A 23,040-nucleotide genomic window follows, 5' to 3' on the forward strand; every position below is an offset into this window, starting at 1 on the left:
AGTCTGGACCTCTACCAAAAATGGGAGGTCCAGGCCCAGGAGGACTTACCACCAGGAACCAGAGCCACCAGGAGGAGACGACAGAGCACAAAAGATTCTTTGCAGGCACCTTGCTTGTGTCTGTGAAGTGGCACCAGAATTGAAGGTCAGTAGCTAGGGATCCCACTTCTGTCACCATGTAAAGTCAGCAAATAAGAGGCATAAACTGCAAAAGAACCAAAAAGTTTATTTGGGGTCTCAAGAATTGCAATTCAGGAGATGTAGATTCGAGTAGAAGCTCAAATGTGCTCCTAGGAAGACAAAGGAGGCAGGGGTAGATAAAAGGAAAGGACACAGGCTTACAAAGGTCTACAGTGAACAGTTAATGACTGCTTCTGGCATGGGGTGAGCTGACTTGCCAGAACATAGTTGGTCCTAGGGAGACTGTCCCTTCTTGGAATGAGGAAACACTTCAAGATGTGACCTCTGCTGTCAGGTAAAGCTCAAAAGTTCAGTTAACATCTGGTGGTGGATGTGGTGTAGAAGCATAAGCCCCACTTCCTTAATGGCCTCCCAGCTCCATTTTAGAAGCCTTGAAGATGGTACTCCATTTTGTCATTGTCATCCACCACAGTCACGCACCATGTAACAATATTAACGATGTTTCGGTCACTAATGGACCACATATATGACAGTGGTCCCATACGGGTAGCACCACATAGCCTGGGTGTGTAGTAGGCTCTACCACTTAGGTTTGTGTAAGTACACTGTGTGATGTTCACACAACAGTGAAAGTGCCTAATGATGCATTTCTCAAAACATGTCCCTTTCATTAAGTGAGGTGTGCCCGTACTGATTTTAGTCTTGTGAATGTTGAATAATGAATTATTCATTTCAATTATTTGAGTCAGCCCCACTGGCTGAAGACGGTAAAGGCTGACTGAAGCAAAAAACTAAAATTTGTTATTCAACATTCACAAAACCAAATGAGTAAAGAACTTTAAGTTCTATATCAGGGTTCATGTAAGGCAAAAACATTCTAAAGGAAAGATGGATTTGAGGACATATATGATTCTGAGTGTAAATGTCTGGGTACTAGCAAAAATTCCAGGGAGCATTTCAGACTTCGAGGCAGTGGAATTGGTGAAACCAAAGTCAAGCTCTCCAAACAGTAAAGGGGGCCCAGGTAATATCTGGAGTACAGGTGGAACAGGCAGAAAATTCCATTAATGTAATTGTATGATATGATGAACGGACAGAGTTGGAAAATAGGATGGCAGGGTAGGGCAGAGGGACCTGGAGGGCCCAGGATGGATGGAGAGATCAGCTGGGCTGGTGGGGGGAAGGGGCCATGGGCACACCCTCTGCATGTCCCCTCCCCCACCCTCTGAAACCCTTTGTGACTCTTCAGTGCTCTGTGATGCAGGCCTGGGATTATAGGCAAGTGTGGACACTCTCAGAGCTCAGTTGCCTCAGGCAGCCTTGCGATTCAGAAAATGGAGTTCAGTCAATGGAATGTTCTCTCATTTCTGAATAGCCATATTGAGTTGTTTTTGAGCATCTGCTCAACATTCTTAGATAGTGACCACAACCTCACCATCGTGTGTGGGTTGTGGTTGCTTCTTCTGTTCCTGTGCTTCCTGGTGGGGATTCCATCTTTACCAACCTTCTGGAAAACCAAAATCTACCAAAAGGTAAGGATCCCTGGGCAAGCCACGAACAGGGATTTTTTATTGTTGTTTCCATTTCTAGTCCCACATTTTTAAATGAGTTGGTCCAGAGAGACTCCTAAGATGGCAAGTCTGAATAGAGGATAGAACATCATCCTTCTAGGGGAATAGGCCAGGCAGGACTAGGGGTTCAGCTGGGACTGTTTCCCATTTAAAACTCACAGACCATCTGGGTGTGGTGGAGGATTCCTGGATAAAATCCCATCACTGATTTCACGGCCCTGCATTAGGTTATTTAGAGAGTTTGGGATCTGTGTAGGAGAACACTGTTCCCAACACTGGATCATGAGTCACATTCCCATGTCGGGCGTCATTCGACCAAACTGTCCTTTGTATTGGGCAGATCAGGAGAGCAGGGCTGAGCCTCCGACACTGGAGTGTGAGCTCTGTCCCAGGATACAGGGTCCTATCTGAGGAAGCACAGATGTGACTGTGGGCCTCAGAGTTTATGCCCTCCTTGAGCAGAGGACTTCTGACTGAGAAGATCAAGTGTGGACTCCAGCCAAAAATCCTCCTTCGAGTTTTTCAAAGAAGGAAAAATTGAAAGTATCTTATCACCTTTAGAAATTCAGAAAGGGAAAGAACACAAAGTGCTAGTAATAAAAATGGAGAGTGACATTAATCTTGGATGAATATCTGAGTTTCCTAGAGAGAGGAGCAAGCCAACTAAGTCCTCGCTCCTCATTCTTTTCTTTTTGTTCTCAGCGTCAGGGCAGAGCCAAGAGGAGAAGAAGAGGTGGAACACCAAGTGGTAAGGTTCCACCTATCCCACCTGAGCTCTCCAAGGGTGACCCTTCCTGTCCTCTCCATGAGGTCCCAGGTCCATGGTCTCCGAGGATGTCAGTCGCTAGATAGAGTCCCTCTCAGAAGATAGAGGCCTCAGAGGAAAGGCTCATGGGAAGGTAGTCAGAACCCGAGACATTTCTCAGATTCCTGCTCTGCCCAGCTCTGGGCATGAAGCAGTGATGGGCCTGGACAATGGGTGTTGCCCAGTGGGTGGCCGTGGGAGACGTCAAGAGTCAGAACTTCTGTCTCCTGACCTTGTAGAAACTACGTTGACTTCCTGGATGATCAGACTCCTCGAGGTAACCATTGACCTATGTTCCTCACATGGTGGTTTTGAACATATATGTATGTGACAGTACTTTATAAATGAAGCAACAAACACATGTGAACCTTATTAATATTATCATTGACCGTTTGACCACATCTACTGATTCTTGGGGCTTTCAGAGTTAATAGCCCGTTAATATCCCAAGGGTCTCCCATAAAGGGACTCCCGTGTAACACCTATGCTTCTACCTTTATTACATGTAATTCACTCTTCTGGTTTCCCAGGTTGGAGAAATTACCAGAGGGAAACAGAGGAGAAAAGGAGGCTAATTTCTATTCTGAAAAGGTGACTAGTCTTTTCTTTCCTGATCCCTCTTTAACATGTTCTCTGCAATTCCAGGGATTCAGTACAGCCTGCAGTAGTCATGGGAGGGGTTTGCCATAGGAACGGGTATGTGAATGAAGGCCTTGGGGTGAGGGCTGCTGAGTGTATGGTGAAGTCATAGACGTGGGGCATTGTGAAGGGGGAGCAGGCTTCAGGTGGCCCCTCCCCTGACAGGCCAGCAGGTCCTCCTTTCCTTGTTCTGGTCCTGGCTACAGTTTTCTACTTCCTGTCTCCCGCAGGCCCCTAGGCCGGCCTCTCGATACCACCCGCTTTCGTCAACTATTATGCCCAGACCCCTCCTGTGAGGTGTGTAATAGCACAACTGCTGAGATCAATCGGCTCCTGGAGGACCTGGAAGATGATACCGCCTCTGTGTCCTCTGTGGCTTCCACAGCTTCTGGGACTGAGTCATCATTCACTCTGTCCTCTGCCTTCTCAGAAGTCCTTCCAGGAGACCTAACACCATCCCCTCCACCTGACCCTTCCCCACCGCCCCCCTCCGTCCTCTCACCTAACCCAATGACACCCTTAGCTGACTTTGTTTCACCCTCACCACCGGCTCACTCTATGCCACAAGAGTCTTTTCCTCCCTTGGAGTCCAAATTCCCAGCAGACCGTTCCCCACCCCAACCCCTTGCCCTTCCCCCTCTGCCACCACATGACACCCAGGCAACGGGTCCTATTCTCCAACCAGAGGCCACTCTGTCTCTGAATACGATCTTCTCTCTTGACCGCACCCTTTGCCAAGATATTAACCCCTTACCAAATTTGTCCCAGATAATCAATCCCACTGATTCACTGGCTTGTCATCACACACCACCAAGCCTGTCTGTCTCACCACCGACAGACCACCCTTTAACTGTGACTAAATCTAAATCGGTTTCCATCTTATTGAAGTCTGTTCCAGAGAACTCATCTCCAGATAGCCCTGGTGGGTTGTCCACTTATGTCCCAACAGTCAGAGGCACTGACCATTCAAGCCTGTCAATTTCAGAATTATCCTGGTGGCAAGCTTGTGCCAAAGACTTGTTCTTAGCACCTTCCACCTTGGCACCATGTGATTTTAATCGAGAGTTTCTTGCCCTCCATTCTTCAGAGTCCTCTCTGGAGAGACACCCTACAGCTAACCTTATAGAGCCTGGTAACCTCTCATTTCTCAGCCCTCATGTCCTGGCACTCCTGGAGAGACAAGTCCGAAAGAGGAGTGATTTCCTGATGTGGAAAGAAAAGGAGAAGGAGAAGGGTTCTTTTCCAAAAAAACTTAGGCCAGGCCACCAACTAAATCCTTCGGGGAAAACGTTAGAGTCAAATGCTGATGAGTGTGACTCAGCATTCTCCCTTCCTTTCTGGAGCAGTGCAGGCATACCAAAGGAGCTGCACATGCATGAGCAGCCCCCATATCCTAAAATCTTGGAGGACCATTTACAGGAAAAATGTATGCAGCTCTTCTGGGGTCTTCCATCTCTGCACAGCAAGTCCTTGCCCTCTGCTATCCGTGACTCAAGTGACTGCACCACAATCTTCCTTTTCAATACCATCCCAAATGCCTCCACGGGCCAAGAATCCCCAGTACCTCTCCATCGCCCACCTCCATCCTTGCCTGAGATCCAGCCCCAACACTTGCCTCAAACCCTGCCCCAATCCCAGCCCCTACCTCTCACTCAGGTCAAGTCCCAGGCCCACCTTAAATCCCCACTCCCAATCCTACCATCTGGTCCTCTACCCCAGATAAGGATCTGTGCGGTGTGTCGCCATAGACCCCAGGATGAATCAGAGTCTCTCACCTCATCTGAAATTCAACAACTGGAATGGAAAGTGTTGCAGAAGCAACAGGAAAGTTTGTGGGGTTCCCCCTCTGTAGTCCAAAGATCTCAGGAAGAATTTTGTTCTTCAGCTCCCAACTTTCCTTACCATCAGGCCTCCCAGGCCCATGCCTCCATCTCCATCCTTCCCGTAGAGTTTCCTCTCAGTGATGAGCTGAGGAAGAAACTGGAACATCACCTTCGAAAGAGGCTCATCCAACACCGGTGGGGCCTGCCCCGCAGGATCTGTGAGTGTCTGTCACTGATGATGCCTCCAAGAGATTTCTCAGAGATAGCTAAGTCAGAGAGCAATCGTGGACTCTCACGGATCTCGGTGAACAAAGATCTAAATGTTGGATTGAGCCAATCCAAAAGCTTCCATGAGAGGGGTTCAGAACTGCTTCAGGTAGAGAAGGAGATGGGGAAGGATCGGGGGCACAGCCCAGAGAACGGCCCAAAAGCTCATCTGTTGAGTGACCCAGAGAGCTCTTCAGATAAGGATCCGGCATATGACTCTGAGAAAGACCTAAATAGTCACGTGGCAAGTCTGTCAGGGAAAAATTCAAGGGCCTTGGAGGAAAGTCTAGATCAGAAACAACTTGAAAATGTCCTGAAAGCACATTTGAGCAAGAAGTTTGAGGAAATCAGTGAGGCTCGGCTCCCTGGGACGGTGCGCTGTTCATGGCATGCCAGCAAGCAGACATTGCTGCTTTCTGACAAATCCCGCACCCAAATAACACAGAGGAGTTTGCCACCTTCAGTGGGTGGGGACTCCTCCCTGAATACCTTCCAGGAGCTTTGCTTCATTGATTCCAGTGCACAACAGATGATGGAAAGCCATATTAAAAGCTTTCGTATGAGAATGGAGTGGGGCCTTCCCTGCAGGGTCCTTGAATCCATACAGGCGTTTAAATCGGAAGATGCTGCATCCCAGTCCTTGCCCTATTTCTACTGTCCCCCCTCAAATAACCCAACTTTGGGAGTGGACTCCAAATCCGAGGACTTCGAGCCCCATAGAGGAAGCTCTAAATCTGTTCTTCAAGAAAAAGCGGAAACAACAAATACAGCCCTGGTCCTGGATCGTCTTTGCCCTGCTACTTCACCTATGGGCAGGCAAGGACAAGGGGTGCCGAGACAATCACCCTCTGGTATCAACCAAGAGATTGCAGAGGTTGTTCAGAGGAGTAAGGGTGCCAGACAGACTCATCTGCCTGTCACATGTGGCATCACAGGCAAAGCGAGTCAGAAATTTACTCAGCTAGGCAACAGATGCCCCCCAGAGCTGCCTGCAAGGCAAGCTGGTGCCAAACATGAGACAAAGGATGAGAGAGTGAGTCCCAGTGATAGAAGAGAAGGGCGACAGGACAAAAAGATGAAGTCGGAACCCTTTTCCGTGCACAGCACGGCCAGGGACATATTCAGGGCCAAGGAGCTCAACGCTCTGCAGTCAAAAACTGGTAATGTGTTGACAACCAGCAAGCCAGGAAGCTCCCAAAGGATACGTGAGAATCACAGTAAAATAGAAATTACTGGGACCATTGAAAGCCCTGCACCAAAAAGACAAGTTCCCCAAGACCCAAAGTCATCGGATCTTAAGGAACATCTGTTTAGGGAATTAAAGTCGAAACTAGAGAAGAGGAATCAGAGCCAGGTCCAAGGCCAACACACTGACAGGTCCCCTTCCTCAGAGAGCTTGACTTACAAGGCCTCACTGACTCATGCCCACGGTGTCTCCAGTGGGGACATGGGAGCTTCCCAGGTGCTGCATGTACGTCTGGAGGACACTGGGATCAGCAGGCAGCAGCGGCAGGAGCCTTGGGTCCCCAAGAAAGACCGAAAGAGGTACGAGGATAAGAAATTCCCACCAGCTACAATGAGAGTGAGCCCTCTGGGCACCAGCAAAGAAGAGCTTGGTGGAGGGGATGCAGGGTTGGGGACATGCCAACCTACAAGAAAGAGTTTCCCTACTCAGATCACAGCATCAGAGGAGACGCTTGGGAGCAAGTCTTCCCAGACCTCATCACAGAAGGCACAGCCTCCTCCTGAAAGTCTGTTCAGAAAAAAGATGAACCACATTTTTCAATGGCTTCGTCCTGGGACAAAAGGCAAAAACCAAGAACATCCCCAGGAAAAGGGCAGCCCCATATCATCTGCACAGAGCAGAGGCCTGGTTAAAGGGAGAGCTGCCATTACTGGGACCACCACAGCTCAGAAGACCAGGACAGTCCCTGGGAAGTTCCCAGTGGAGAAAGTGGGGGAGCGGTGTGCAGCAGAGGTCACCCGCCCTCAAGAGCCCCTTCCTTCCCTGAGAAAGTTTGTGAAAACTGACCAGAAGGCAGAAGAGCAGGCCCAGGCAGAGCCCGTCCAGGGGCATCCTTCCAACTACAGGGCTCCCTCCTGTAAAGTGCCAAGCACCAAGTCCTGCCACCAAGAAGTTGTCTTTGCTGGCCAGAATTATCCTACATGTTCTAGACGGATCAGAGACCAGAACAGACACCCTCAGAAAGTCATGGCGTTTAAAGATCAGCTATTGGATAAGAAGCGTCCCTTATCTGTGCCTCGCAGGGAGCATGTGCCCCATCCAAGCTCCACCTGCAGGCGTCAAGCCGGCCCAGGGGCCTCCAGCTGTTCTCACCACTGCTAAAGGCACTATGTTTAGGGATCCGTCTCTATGTCAACAGAAAACGCTTTTCCAGCGTTTCGAGAGCGGAAAATTTCCCACCGCAAAATAATTCCTTCTTGTGGAGAATATTAATTCTCCCCAATAAATGATTCTCTAATAATAGTGATGTCTTTTCTGTGTCCTGTGTTGGGGGCATGGGTTTCAGGTAACTCAGGGCTTGTGCTTAGGGAAAAGGAGGAGTGAGTTCAGCTCTTACTGATTGCTTCCTCTGGCTTCTAAAAGGTCACCAGTGCTCTGGAGCTCTTGTTGACAAAGAGATATCACGTGCCCCCAAAAGCCCATTTCCTCCCCTGATGAAGTTTGAGGAGGTGGGCTCTGCCTCCTGCCTCTTCGCTTAGCCTTAACGAAAGTGTAGAGCAGCCCACACCTTCCGCTCACTGAATGTTTTACATCCTTCAGAGAGTAGGGAAAACAGGTGTTCTCTATCCGAAGAGGGTCAAGAATGGGTATGCAATTCATAAAACAACAATGAAGAAAAAGCAGTGGCTTCATCATGATTTAGAGGTCAGTGACCAGAGGACCCCACAGGTGGGTGAACCCTGAATGGGATTTGGGGGGTGGGGGAGGGTATTGCTGCAGTGGATCCTGGGCTGGTGGGGGAGGGGCTAGGAACAGCACAGACACTCCTTAAGAATCTGTCATGTGAGTATATTAATGTGTTAGGGAAGAATACTTTAAACTTTACATTGAGGTTTCCCTACTGGAAAGGCACCTGGGGGAAGTGGTTCCCCTCTGTAGGTATTTCTTCAGACTGCCAAATGATATTTTGTTGCAGAGCAAAAGCATCACTCAGCTGCCAGTAGTAACAATGTTGACGGGGGAGCCACCTACCTCCCAGGATAAAATAAAGCTGAGAGTAAGGAAAAGATGACTTGGAGTAAGCGAGCAGGGAAGAAAAAATGAAGAGGGGAAAGAAGGACCTTGCCGGTAGAACAAAGCTTTATGCCTCATCATCCATATGGTGACCCTGTCCTGTTCCCCCCGCCCCCTCCTCAATCTGATCCAGGCATCACCACCTTGAGGCTGATCCAGGCACTGCACAGCACACTGATGCCTTATTCCAAAAAGGCACTGGGCTGTTCTTTGAATACTAAACAATATCTGCAGGGAGGTCATCAGGCATGGCATCCCCCTCTTTGGGGAAGGTGATCTTGCTGCCTTCCTTCCATCTATGCTTAATAGGAATATACAAGATCTTGCCCTTAGTGTGTACAGTTCGCCTATCGGGATGGAAGTGCCGCCTCTGATATTCACGGCCTTGGTGGAGCCATGGCTGGTCTCCCCCAGAACACCTGCAGCTCATGAACCAGAGGTGAGTCCCAGACTATGCACCAGGTTACAGATATATGGGGGTCTCACCATGGACTGCACTCATACCCACCCTTACAATAGGGGTTTGGAGGAAAGGCAACTCCACTTAGACAGACTGGGACTCAAAAATTGGCTGAGTGTCAACTGGGGCAAAATTCAAAAAGCATTATGATGGTGAGCGTTAAATACATTAAGTTGTAGACGTCTAAGTAAAATAAAGATGGCTACAAGGGTGGAAAAATAAAATACCAATTTTGTTTTCTAAAAACAACATGATTTTAAAAATGGAAGGGAGAAAAAAAGGGAAAAATAGAATAAAATGATTGTTCTATAAGTAATAAGAGGGGGTCAAGATATAGGTGACAAACGAAATAAGACTCCGAGTAAGGGAAAGGAATTTGAGGACATTAGAAAAGATACAAGTATAATGGTAACTATTGTAACAAAACCGAACACGCACGCGCGCACACACACACACACACACACACTACACAAATGGGGTGAGTATCCCAGAGGGCACTGGAGGTAGTTTTCCCAGAAAGGCTTGTGAATGCTAGGTGTTAAAACAAAGACCAAAAACAAAACCGGTGTCCACTACAGCCTCTCTCACTCCACACTTGTATCTTCTTGTCCAGAGTTATGCCATTGAACCCACAATGTCTGAAACTTGAGGTCAAAGAAAGAATGCAGATTCTGTGGAGGTCCTGGGAGGGGGATGGGGCCCAGGGCAGGAGACTTGAAGAGGTGAGGAGGCCATGGAGGGCTCTACCATCGATGTGGATAGACCAGCCAAAGACCAGCCTCTCAGTTTCTGCATCATCTCATCTTAGGGTCCTTTCCTTCCATTCCAGTGTAGTTACTGCCACACTCCAGAGCTTATCACCAGGAACACTTCAGCCATCCAGATTATTACAGTCGGACATTCCACCCCTTGGCCTCGTCTCTCATTCTTCTGATTCATATGCCCCTTGTTAACTTTTCAACTCCAGGCCCTTCATTTTTCCACTTACTCCTTGTCTGTCGGTCAAGCTCTTGTTTACATTTCCTCCCTCTCCGGGGTAGACTCGATGGTCTGTCAGCTAACCAACATTTAAAAAGCTCCACTACTAATGGGCCCCATCCAATCCCTTTTAATCCTGCCTGTCTGGCAAAATCCCATCTCTCTGCCTTTCCCAGAAATGCCTTCCTATAACTAATTGATCACTATTGGATTAAATCTCACAATGGAGTCTACCGATGCCACAGTAAATTCAGCCCTAGCACTAGCTGGGAATCACTCACTCATTCCACAAAGAATTATCCCATGCTTACTAACATGAGAACAAGACAAATGGAGCTTAGGTCGCTGTTTCCTTATTCCATTCTCTCTCCAGGGACACTCAAATCTATTTCAAATCTCCTTCACTTTCCTCAAATTTAGGCTGTCTCCATTTGCTCAGTAGATGTGCTGGACCACTGATCACAGAGGAACTAGAAGTCATGAGACAGGAACTTTCCATCAATAAAGCTTCACAAAAACCTTTTCCCGTTCCTCCTTTCCTTCTTTCCTGTTATATGAAAAGAGGTTTCCTTCCTAACCTCAATGATTACACTTCCTGAAATGTCCTTATTGAGAGAGCTAAACCCTCGTCTTGACGGACTGAGCCCCCTTGCCAGGTATCCTCTCGTCCCCTCCCTCTCTTTAGGAGGCACCCAGCTTCTTTCATTATTTTAAGCTTCTATTACAGAAATGTTTAAACATGCACGAGAGCAGTGGAACTTCCCATGTACCCCTTACCCCACTTTCACAGTTATCATCTGGCACGTGTGATACGGCCCGTCTCCTACACTACGGTTAAGGGGCAAAAGCCCATGGGAACATCCTGCCATCCGTCTCTCAGGTGTATGCTTTGTGCCCATGTCACAGCTCTCACGTTTCTTTGACATTTACTACCTGTGGAGCTCACTGACCCAAAACAGATGGACAGAGCCATGGGGAGGAAACGCACTGAGCTTCAGATGCTCTGGCCATCAGTTCTGCTCAGCCCTGTAGTCAAGCCTGAGAAGTCACTGAATTAACTCCTCCCTCCACCCCACGCAGAAAGGAATCTTCCTAAGCAAATGCAGTGCACGGTGTTGCAGTCCCTCAGTCACACAGTGACTGCAGCACGTAGAGAGCACAGAAGGAGAAAACTGTACATGTGATAAGGACTTCACATCACCATGCAAGTGTTTTCAAATATTTAGAAGAAAGTTTCTTTCCTGTAATACATTTAAAACGAGCTACTGTATGATGAGTTAAACACAGGAGATCAAACACTTTTTTATCTCCTCTCCTTCCCCAAAAGTAAAATATTACATGAAAAGATGCTCCACATCATTAGTCACCAGGGAAATGCAAATCAAAACCACTGTGAGATAGCACTTCACACACAGGATGGCTAGAATCAGAAAGTTAGATAATAGCAAGTGTTAGAAGGCCGAGAAACTGAAACCCTTCTATGCTGCTGGTGGGTAGGAAAAATGGTGCAGCTGTTTTGGAAAACCGTCTGGCAGTTCCTCAAAAGTTAAACACAGAATTACCATATTACCTAGAAACTCCACTTCTAGCTATACACTCAAGAGAAATGAAAACATATGTCCACACAAAAACTTGTACACAAATGTCCATAGCAGTATTATTCATAACGGTCAAAAGACGGAAACAACCTAAACGTCCATCAACTGACGAATGGGTAAATAAATTACGGTATATCCACACAATGTAATATTTTTTGGCAATAAAAAGTACTGATACATGCTACAATATGCACAAACCCTGACAACATTATGCAGAAGTGAAAGAGGCCAGTCACAAATAACCTCATATGATTCCATTCATACGAAATGTCCAGAACAGGGAAATCTAGAGCGAGAGGAAGTAGACTAGTGGTTGCTTAGGGCTGGGTGGATGAGAGGACAGGGGCATGACAGCTAAAGGTTATGAAGTTTCTTTTTGAAGTCATGAAAATGCTTTAAAATTGACTGTGGTGATGGTTACCCACCTGTGAATACACTAAAAATCATGGAATTATACACTTTAAATGGGTAAGTTGTATAGTATGTGAACTATATTTCAATAAAGCTGCTAAAACAAGTAAAGGATTTAAAAAGAACAAGGCCCTTGAGGATGACAAGAAGGGGAGAAGATATGACAAAAGATGTCAACACAATTTTTGAAGACGGAAATCCGGTGCAGGAGTGGTAACTGACTAGCAGAGCAGAGGAAGTGCCGGCAAACCAACTCACACCACAAAACCCCAGAAGACGGACGACCCAGTGGCACCAGATAAGGAAGAAATTAGGGGTTTCATGCTGTACACATGTTGAATATTTTGTTCTTTCCTTTGGTTCTTGTTTTATATTATGTATAATTTTTAAAAAAAAAATTTTGGGGGGGATGCTCTTTTCCAGTATTTTGTGAAACCCTGTTAAAATGTTAGCACACTTTAAATGTGCAAAGAGGATCCAGGGTTTCTTGCCTGGGACAGAACCTGCGACAACTGTTTTAAAGTCACCATTGCACACTTCTGGGGTCTGGGTAGGCTAGCGATGGCAGGTGCGGGAATAAAAGCCCGAAATTTCAAAGGTTAGGCAAAATTTGGGACAACAGCCAACAGTCCATTTTTAAAATGTATTTATTTAAAGATAAACTTGTGGAAAAGTTGCATGGATGGTAAACAACCTTCCCCCCCTTATCCAGGTGTACCCGTTAGTATTTTGACCCATTTTCGATATCTCTCCATTTTGTCTCTGTCTCCGCTCCCTCCCTCCCCTTTCTCTCTATATCAGCACACACACACACACACACACACACACACACACACACACACACACACACGGATGTCCATGAATGTGCCATGTTCGCTCCCGGGATCCAAACCGGCGAAATGCTGGGCCTCCAAAGCGGAGTGTGCAGACTTAACCACTCGACCATGGGGCTGGCCCCACCTGAAACTATTGTTGGTGGAGCTTATCTTGCTCAGACTTTAAAGGATGATTTTACAATCATGAGTCCTGGGGACCTTAGGGGCAGTCAGGACCAGACTTGCTATAAAAAAAACAATGCCAGAGAAGCAAAGATACATAGAGGGATTTGTCTGAACAGAGACCTCCTGCAGTCGAGGGAGGGTACATGAGAGGGGTGGGCTTGAAGTGTACCTTCCTTTTGGGTAGAGACGATGGTGAAGCTGTGGATGAGGGAGAAGACAGGGAAAGAAAGGAGCTGTCATTACTGGTAAACCCTCTCACATGGGAGGGAAAGGATTGGGTGTCTGCGGCCAAGATAGATTCATCAGACTCAGCGAGGGAATGCGGGCAGGCAAAGGGAGGACATGACACAGGGCTTCATTCCAGCAGTTTAGCACTAAACAATGAAGCTGTAAAAGTTATACCTATTAAATGACTAGCTAGCGTGGGGGGAGATGAAATAAATATATATACACCATCAACAAAAATGACATTATTGTTTAAAAAGGTGCAGAGATGTCAATGGGAATTTTGGGGAAAAGATAGAAAGTAGATGGGGAAAAAAATCATAAAACCTTTCATGGAAGAAGTAACCATAGGTGTGATTCAAAAAAAATCTAAAGGTACTGTCAAATATGATTACAACTGTGCTCACTAGAAGTTATGCTAAAGAGAAGCCTAGTCCTAAATCAAGATGAGTTTGACCCTGCAGGTCATGGTCCAGCACAATTGCTCTGTAAAATAATGGAAAAGTTTAAAATTTTGCTGGGAGGAGGGGATTTGGCAGAGAAAAAGAGGGAGCAGCAGGGTGAGACACCGTATGGGTGGAAGGGGCCAGATTTGAGAACCTTTAGAGGCTGACTAGCCTAAGAGGGATTCGGGGAAAAGAAGAGCTACCAAACATTTTCAAGTTGTTTGCCCTGGGTCCACGGATGTGCCATGCCCTTGTGGCCCTCTTTCTCATGCTTTCTGTTGGTTGATACAGGCTACTCTGTTCTCTCATGCTTTTTGGTGATAGTGGATTCTTTTGAGGAGATAACGGGAGGTGGGGCTGCTGCTGAGTGTATTTCTGGTTTCATACAGGTAAAAACACATTATGTATGAGGGGAAGTTTTAGTTGAAGGCCGAGTAGATCTTGGGGATGTAAATCCCTGGGCACAGGACCGACTTTCAAAGATGACGTGGGGGTCCAAAAGGAGATCACCAAGCAATAAAAGGCTCTTAGGTAACAGCTGGGTAACAGAATAAATAGAAAATTTCACCAAGGTGAAATATATGCTATGGTGAATATGTGGAGTTGGAAGGTAAGTTGGAAGTATCTAAAGGGCCTCAGAGGGGTGGACTGATTTGATGGCCTGGATGGTGGGGGAAGGGTTGTGGGTTCATCACTTCTGTGTTTTCCCCTCCCAGACCTTCAAGAACCTTTGGTGTCTATGCTAAAGCTCTGTGATGCGGGCCTGGAACTCTAGTCTAGAATGTGCACTCTTAACGCCCAGCTGCCTGAGGTGGCAGTGCACTTCTGGTGATGCAGATCACCCTCTTTGTCTGAGGAATGTTAATGCACCACGGCTGAGCTCCAGCTTGAGTTCCTAGGTATTCCCATCCCTGCCTTCCTGTGTGGGGTGGGGCTCCTTCTTCTGTCACTGTGCTACCTAAAGAGGAGTCCATGTTTCCCAATATTTCGGAAAGAGAGAGACATCAATCAGGTAAGTAAATCAGGTCCCTCAGAAATATCAAGTCTTTCTTTTCAAATAGATGCATTCAATGCTATCAATTTCCCCCTAAGTACTGCTTTTGCTATACCTTATAAATTTTAATAAGTTCTATTTTAATTTTCATTTAGTTTAAAATACTTTGAGACTTCTTCCTTGACCAATGTGTTTAGTAGCGTGTTGTTTAATCTCCAAACATTTTAGGATTTCCAGCTATCCTTCTGCAATTCATTCCTAGTTTAATTCCATTATGGTCTGAAAACATACTTTGTACAATCTCTATTTACTTTTGTTAAAGTGTGTTTTGTGGCCAAGAACGTGGTCTATCTTGGTGAATGTTCCATGAGAGTTTGAGAAGAATGTGTATTATCGGATGAAGTACTCTACAAAATATCAATTAGATCACGTTGACTGATGGTGCTGTTCAGGTCAACTGCATCTATACTGATTTTCTGCCTGCTGAATCTGTCCATTTCTGAGAGAGAGGGTGAAATCTCTAAACATAACAATAGATTCAACTATTTCTCTTTGCAGTTCTACCAGTTTTTGCCTCATATTTTGACACTATGTTGTTCGATGTATACATGTTGAGGACTGTGTGTCTTGTTGGAGCATGGACCCTTTATGGTTATGTAATACCCCTCTTTATCCCTGATAGTTTTCCTTGTTCTGAAGTCTGCCTTGTCTGAAATTTATATAGTTACTCCTGTTTTCTTTTGGTTAGTGTTGGCATGGTACATTTTTCTCTGTCTTTATTTGTAATCTATCTGTATCTTTATTTTTAAAGTGGGCATGTTGTATACAACATTTAATTGGGTCTTGTTTTTTTATCCACTAACAGTCTCTGTTTTTTAATTGGTGAATTTACACCATTTATATTTAGTGATTTTTTAAAAATACGGTAGGACTCATATTTACAATGTCTATAACTCTTTACTATTCATTATATCTATTCTTTTTTCTTCTCTTTTTCTGAGTTTTCTGGTTTTAGACAAGCATTTTATATGATTCCATTTTCTCTCATCTCTTACTATATCAATTGTTCTTTACAAAAAATTTCAGTCATTGCCGTAGAGTTTGTAATATACGTTTATAAGTAATGTAAGTCCTCTGTAACATTGTTTTCATTCCTTTCACTTATCCATATACTATAATCACCCAATACATCGTCACTATTATTATTAGCTCAATTGAGAATAAGAAAAATAAAAGTTTCATTTTACCTTAATTTATTCCTTCTCTTCCTCTTTTTAATGAAGATCCAAGTTATCATTTTCCTTCTCCCTGAGGAACTTTTAAAAAATATTTATTGCAGAGCAGGTCTGCTGCTGATGAATTCCCTCAGTTTTTGTTTGTCTGAGAAAGGTTTTATTTCTCCTTCACTTTTGAATGATAATCTCACTAGATCTAAAATTCTAGGTGGGTGGTGGTTTTTCTTCTTTCAACACTTTAAATATTTCACTCCACTCTCTTCTTGCTTGCATGGTTTATGATGAGAATCCCACAATTCTCATCCTTGTTCCTCTAGCTGTAGGGTGTTTATTTTCCTCTGGATTCTTTCAAGATTTATCTTTTGGTTTCCTACAGTTTGAAGACGATATGTCCAAGTATAGACTTTTTTAGTATTTATCTTGTTGGGGTCTTTTCTGAGCTTCTACAATCTATGGTTAACCTGTCATTAATTTTGGAAAATCCTTGGCCATTATTACTTCAAATATTTTTCTACTCTGTTCTTTCTCTTTTCTCCTTCTGGTATGCCAATTACACACGCTACATATTTTGAAACTGTCTCACAGTTCTTGGATATTCTGGGCTTTAAAATTTTTTTTCTTTTTCTCTGTGCATTTCAGTTTGCAAAGTTTCTATTGACATATATTCAAACTCACATATTCCTTCCTTGGCCGTATGCAGTCTACAGATGAGCCAATCACAGGCCTTCTCCATTTCTTGTAGTGTTTTTGGTTTCTAACATTCCCTTTTGATTCTTTCTTAGAATTTCCCTCTGTCTGTTGACATTCCTCATCTGTTCTTGTGTGCCATCTATTTTTTCCATCAGAGCCCTTAACATACTAATCATGGTTATTTTGGATTCTATGTGTGATAATTCCAAAACCTGTGTCAATGTGAATGTGGATCTGATGCTTGCTTTGTCTGTTTAGACTGTTTTTTCTTGCCTTTTAGCATGCCTTGTAATTTTTGGTTGAAAGCCAGACATGCTGTATTAGGAAATAGGAACGGAAATAAATAAACCTTTAGTGTGAAGTTTTATGCTCATCTGGCTAGGTGTTGGGCTGTGTTTAATATTTACCGTAGCTGTGCATGTCAGAGGCTTCAATTTCCTCTAGTGTCCTTGTTTTTGTGTTTCTTGTGTCTTTAGGTTCCCCTAAATCTCCTCCTTAAACAGAGCCTATGCCTTGCAACTCTTTCAGCTATGATCCCATCACTATACTGCAGCCCTGGGGACGCGGTGGGAAGGTGTTAAGGGAGGGGATATAATTAAATCTTTTAGTGGGCCTGTGTCCCTGGGTTGTGACCTTCACAAGTGTTTCTAAGCTTTTTTTTTTCTTTGAACTCTTTAGATGAGACAGGAAGGCTACAGGGGGCTGCAGTTGGGTAATTGCCCTTCCCCCGCGTGGGATAAGTCTTGGTAGTCTTTTCCCGTGCTGAGGAGGCTTCTACTACGGAGCACACTCAGGGGATATTTCAAAATCCTTTCAAAATTGTAACCTTTCTCCCCCACCCTCCCGTGCCAGAAACATCAGAGTTTCTTCATGGTTCTTCACTGTGAGAACTTAGTAGGGTTCCTGGAAGTAAAACTCACGAGTAGGTGGGGCCTCCCCTTAAATGGTCCTCCAGGAGTTTCTCACTTTCATGCTAGCCCACATGCATCCTCAGCAGTTTGTCAGTGTCTTTTACGTGTTTCTACCAGTTTATGGCTCTAGTGGCTTCTGCTCCAGGTAAGCTGATCTTAACTGTGATTCTCTGCATTCACCCTCTCTGAAGATTTTGGGTAGTAGTTTGCCCTGCAACCTCAATTCTCTGGTGACTTCAAGAAAAGCCATTGATTTTCAGTTTGCTCAGCTTTTGCTTCTCCTAAGGACCGTAGTAAAGACTCCCAAGATCTTTAAGTGTTGGAGCTGGAACCAAAAGTCACTCCTCAAAGGATAATTCTTTATTTTCCTGTTCCCTTTCTCACATTTTTAAATGAGTTTGGCTGGGCCAGAGAGACACCTAAAATGGGAAGTCTGAGGAGAGGACAGACCATTGCTCCCTTAGGGGAAGAGAACAGGCAGAACTAGGGCTTCAGGGAGGACTAAGGATTCCATTTAAAGCTCACAGACTATCTGGGTGTGCTGGTAGGTTCCCAAATAAAATCCCAAACAGTGATTCTGTAGTCCTTGATTCAGTTATTTAGCGTTTCAGATCTGTGTAGGAGAACACCGTTCCCAGCACTTGATCATGAGTCATCTTGCCATGTCAGGTGCCACTTGCCAAGCCTTCCTTCGTGTTGGGCAGATCAGGAGAACAGAGCTGAGCCTCTGAGCAGATGCTGGAGTGTGAGCTCTGTCCCAGGATACAGGGGCCTATCTGAGGAAGCACAGATGTGACTGTGGGCCTCAGAGTCTATGCCCGCCTTGAGCAGAGGACTTCTGACTGAGAAGATCAAGTGTGGACTCCAGCCAAAAGTCCTCCTTCGAGGTTTTCAAAGAAGGAAAAACTGAAAGTATCTTATCACCTTTAAAAATTAATAAAAGGAAGGAACGCAAAATTATAGGAATTAAAATAGAGAGTCATATTATTCTTGGATAACAAATATCTGACTTTCCTAAACAGAGAAGTGAGACCAATGAGTCCCAGCCCCTCATTCTTTTCTTTTTGTTCTCAGTATCAGGGCAGAGCCAAGAGGAGAAGAAAAGGTGGAACACCAAGAGGTAAGGTTCTACCTATCCCACCTGAGCTCTTCAAGGGTGACCCTTCCTGTCGTTTCCATGAGTTCCCAGGTCCATGGTCTCTGAGGATGTCAGTCACTAGATACAGTCCCTTCAGAAAACAGAGCCCTCAGAGGAGAGGCTCATGGGAAAGCAGTCAGAACCTGAAACATTTCTCAGATTCCTGCTCTGCCCAGCTCTGGGCATGAAGCAGTGATGGACCTGGGCAATGGGCGTTGCCCAATAAGTGGCCATATGAGATGTCAAGAGTCAGAACTTCTGTCTCCTGACCTTGTGAAAGTACTTTGACTTCCTGGATGATCAGATTCTTCCTTGAAATAACCAGTGACCTATGTTCCTCACATGGTGTTTTTGAGCCTCACATGGGATGACATACCTATATGAATGAAAGCCCTTTGTGAATGATAAAGCAACATACATACGTGAGCTTTATTATTATCATTAACCGTGCGATCTTGAATCCTAATTCTTGGAGCTCTCCAAGTCCAATCTACCAAGGGTACCATAAAGGACATTCTACTCTGCCTCCTAAAATATCTCTTTGCTTCTGTCTTCATCACTTTCCTGGTTTCCCAGGTGGGAGAGCTTGCCAGAGAGAAGCAGAGGAGGCAAGGAAGGTGCTTTCTCTGCTGCAAAGGTGACTAAACACAATCCTTCTTTCCTGTATCCCGCTTCTTAGCAGGGTCTAAGAATTTCTAGGGCCTCACTGAAACGTGAGATTGATAAGGGAGGGAAAATCCTCAGATTTTGAAATCCAGATTGTGAAAGTCTTGGGGAGAAGGAAACAACATAGATTGTGAGCTCAAGGAAGTGGGGGGATGTGAAAGGACAGTATGCAATGGGTGCCCCTACCTCTGTCAGACCTGCCAGGGCCCCATATATTTGTTCTGGTCCTGGCTGCAGCTATGTATATCCTGTCTCCTTCAGTCCCCGGGGCCAGCATCGTGATACCATCTGCTTTCGTCAACTGCTATGTCCAGACCCCTCCTGTGAGGTGTGTAATAGCACAACCGTGGAGGTCAATCGGCTGCTGTTCCTGGAGGACCTGGAAGATGATACTGCCTCTGTGTCCTCTATGGTTTCCTCAGCTTCTGGGACTGAGTCATCATTCACTCTGTCCTCTGCCTTCTCAGAAGTCCCTCCAGGAGACCTAACACCATCCCCTCCACCTGACCCTTCCCCACCTCCCCCCTCTGTTCTCTCACCTAACCCAATGACACCCTTAGCTGACTTTCTTTCACCCTCACCACCGGCTCACTCTATGCCACCAGAGCCTTTTCCTCCCTTGGAGTCCAAACTCCCAGGAGACCATTCCCCACCCCAACCCCTTGACCTTCCCCCTCTCCCACCTCATGACACCCAGGCAACGGATCCTTTTCTCCAACCAGATGCCACTCTGTCTCCGAACACGATCTTCTCTCTTGACCGCACCCTTTCCCAAGATATTAACCCCTTACCAAATTTGTCCCAGATAATGAATCCCAATGACTCACTGGCTTGTCATCACGCAGCACCAAGCCTGTCTGTCTCACCACCGACAGACCACCCTTTAACTGTGACTCAATCTAAATCGGTTTCCATCTTATTGAAGTCTGCTCCAGAGAACTCATCTCCAGGTAGCGCTGGTGGGTTGTCCACTTATGTCCCAACAGTCAGAGGCACTGACCATTCAAGTCTGTCAATTTCAGAATTCTCTTGTTGTCAGGCTCCTGCCAAGAACATGTTCCTCCCCACATTATCACACTCTGATTTTCAACGAGAGCAAGTTTCCCTCCGTCTACCAGAGACCTGTCTCTGGGGAGACTCTGCTACCAATCACATGGAGGCCAGCAGCCTTTCTTTCCTTGGCCTTAACGGCCAGGCATTCTTGGCAAGAGAAATAAAAAAGAGAATGGATTTCCAGATTTTAGAGAAGATAGAAAAGGAGGAAGGACGATTTTCAAAACAAATGTGCTCAGAAAACCAACGGATGTCTTCAGGGAATTCATTGCAGCCACTTGATGTACAAGACACCACAGCCCCCAAAACTGGCTGGGACATCACAGGCAAACCAGAGCACCTGAGCATTTGTCAAAAGCTACTGTATGTCAAGACTTTGGGAGAAAACTTGCAGCAGAAATATACCCAGCTCTTTTGGGGTCTTCCCTCTCTGCACAGTGAGTCCCTGCTGGCCACTCTCCTGGTTTCTAGTAGTAGTGCCCCACTAGGGTCGCATTTTGTCTTATTCAATGGAATCTGTAATGCTTCTGCAGTCAAGATGTGGGATCAAGAATCTCCACCACTTCCCCATTCTCACCCTCCTCCCCTCCCCGATGTACATCCGCAACCCTTCTCTCAGACCAACCCCCAATCCCAGCACCCACCTTTCACTCAGGTCCAGCCCCATGCCCACCTTCAATCCCCACTCTCAATCCTACCATCTTCTTCTCCAACCCAGATTAGGGACCATGGAGTGTCTTTCCATAGATCCCAGATTGAGTCAGACTCTCATATCTCAACTGAAAATCAACACCTGAAATGGCACATGTTGCAGAAGCAACAAGAAAGTCTGTGGGGTTTAGTCCCTGCACTCCAAAAATCTCAAGAAGCCACTTGTCCTCAAGCTCTCACCCCTCCTTTGGTCAGCCAGTCCTCCCATGCCTATGTACCAGTCTCTGTCCTTCCTGGCCATTTTCATATCACCAGTGAACCCCAGGATAAAATGGAACTCCACATTCCAAGGAGGCTATTCTCACACTGCTGCCTCCATGCCAGTAGGAATCTAGAGTCTCTGTGTAAATGCACAGAAACATCTCAGCAAAAAGGCAGACATGCTCACTCACAGCTCCGTCAGCTTCAGGGCCAGAGTAGCAAGGATCGAGCAGAGACTGAATTGAGTTTCCCAGGAAGCTTCCATGAGACGATCTCAACAAAGTTTCAACTAAGGCAGGACATGAAGAGGAATCTTGGATATATCCTAGAGAAGAGCCCAGAAGATAGTCCTCCAAGGGTCTCAGAATGCTACCTACTAAAGAGTCTGAGGGTTGCCTCAGAGACAAAAAGTAGCTGTGTGTGTCACTCAAGGAATTACTCAGGGAATGAACTCTTAAATGTCTCAAGGAAGGACACAGACCAGAATGAAATGAAAACCATTCTTAGATTACATCTAAGCCAGAAGTGTTGGCAGATCACTGCAGGGAGGATCCCCCTCGGGGTGTGTCATTCATGGCTGGCTGAGGACAACCCATCCCCTCCTTCTGGAAGTCCCCAGAACAATATGGAAAACAGAAATTTGAAAAACATAACAGTAGGTGGCGTCCACCCCCAGATGACCACTCCAGAGCTTTCTTTTCTGGATCCCAACACCCGACAGGTGCTAGAAGCCCACATTATAAGGTTTCGCGTGAGTCAGAGGTCGGGCCTACCCCTCAAAGTTCTTGAATCCATAAAATTCTATAAGTTGAGAGAAGCCAAAACATGGCCTCTTCCCCAATTTGACTTTCTCTCCTCAGCCACCTATATTTCTGGGGTGGATTCCAAAGCTGACGTTTCCAAGCCCCTTGAGGGAAGCTCTAAAAGTTTTCAGGGAAATAAGGTGAAAACAGCGAATTCAGTCCCCATCCTGGATCTTCCACTCCCTGCTACCTCATCTGTGGGCAACGAAGGACAGGGGGCCCTAAAACCATCCCACTCTGATATCTACCAGGAGCTTGCCAAGGACATCCAGGCAATCGAGCATGGCAGACAGACTTCAGAGATCCTCACACACAGCTTTATAGACAAAGTGAGTCAGAGTAAGACTGCACTAGACAATACCAGATGCAGCCGAGAGGTGTCCACAAGGCAAGCTGGGGTTGGACAAGTGCCAAGGGATGAGAATGTGAGTTCCAGTGATAGAGAGGACATGATTCAGGGCCAAAAGATGGTGGAGAAGAATTGAAAACATTTTTCCACGTCCACCATGAACTTCAGGGAGATAGTCAAGGCTAAGGAGCTGTGCGTTCTTACATCACAATCTTGTGACATCTTGACAACCAACAAGTTGGGAAGCTCCCAAATGGTAAATATCAATGTGAGCAAAGTAGAAGCTACCCTGACCAGTGAACGTCCCTCACCAAAAATACAAGTTCCCCAAGATTCCAAACCATCAGACATTAAAAAACAGCTCCCTACCGAGTTGAAGTTTCAATTGAAGAGCAAGGAACATAGCCAGCCTAAAGGCTCTCCCGCTGACATATCCCTTACTTCAGATAGCTTGCCTTCGACTCCTCACTGACTCAGTCCCAGAGCATCTCCAGTGGGGACATGGGAGCTTCCCAGGTGCTGCAAGTCCACTTGGAGGACAATGGGGATTGGCGGGAACCCTGGGCCTCTAAGCATGTCTCATGGAAATGCCAGGATAGGAATTTCCCACCAGCTGCAAAGACAGTGAGACCTCTGGACTCCAGAGCAGGAGAATGTGGAAGCGA

The 23,040-nt window shown here is 45.9% G+C and overlaps 2 protein-coding genes across 8 annotated transcripts in view; one reads left to right on the forward strand and one right to left on the reverse strand.

Moving 5' to 3' along the window:
- Nucleotides 1-23,040, reverse strand: part of LOC138922301 (ATP-binding cassette sub-family D member 2-like) — a 155,810-nt gene that overhangs the window by 29,466 nt on the left and 103,304 nt on the right. For all 7 annotated transcript variants that reach the window (XR_011435374.1, XR_011435372.1, XR_011435371.1 and 4 more), the window contains one exon: nucleotides 50-205. The gene's annotated coding sequence lies outside the window, so the exon portion shown is untranslated. The remainder of the gene's footprint in view (nucleotides 1-49; nucleotides 206-23,040) is intronic.
- LOC138922300 (spermatogenesis-associated protein 31D4-like) lies at nucleotides 202-7,734 on the forward strand. The gene is made up of 4 exons (XM_070259048.1): nucleotides 202-1,673; nucleotides 2,415-2,460; nucleotides 3,048-3,108; nucleotides 3,387-7,734. Exons 1-4 carry the CDS (start codon nucleotides 1,476-1,478, stop codon nucleotides 7,591-7,593), a joined length of 4,512 nt encoding a protein of 1,503 aa, XP_070115149.1. The 5' UTR covers nucleotides 202-1,475; the 3' UTR covers nucleotides 7,594-7,734.

Source organism: Equus caballus, unplaced genomic scaffold, assembly GCF_041296265.1.
Source record: "Equus caballus isolate H_3958 breed thoroughbred unplaced genomic scaffold, TB-T2T haplotype2-0000713, whole genome shotgun sequence".
NCBI lineage: Eukaryota > Metazoa > Chordata > Mammalia > Perissodactyla > Equidae > Equus > Equus caballus.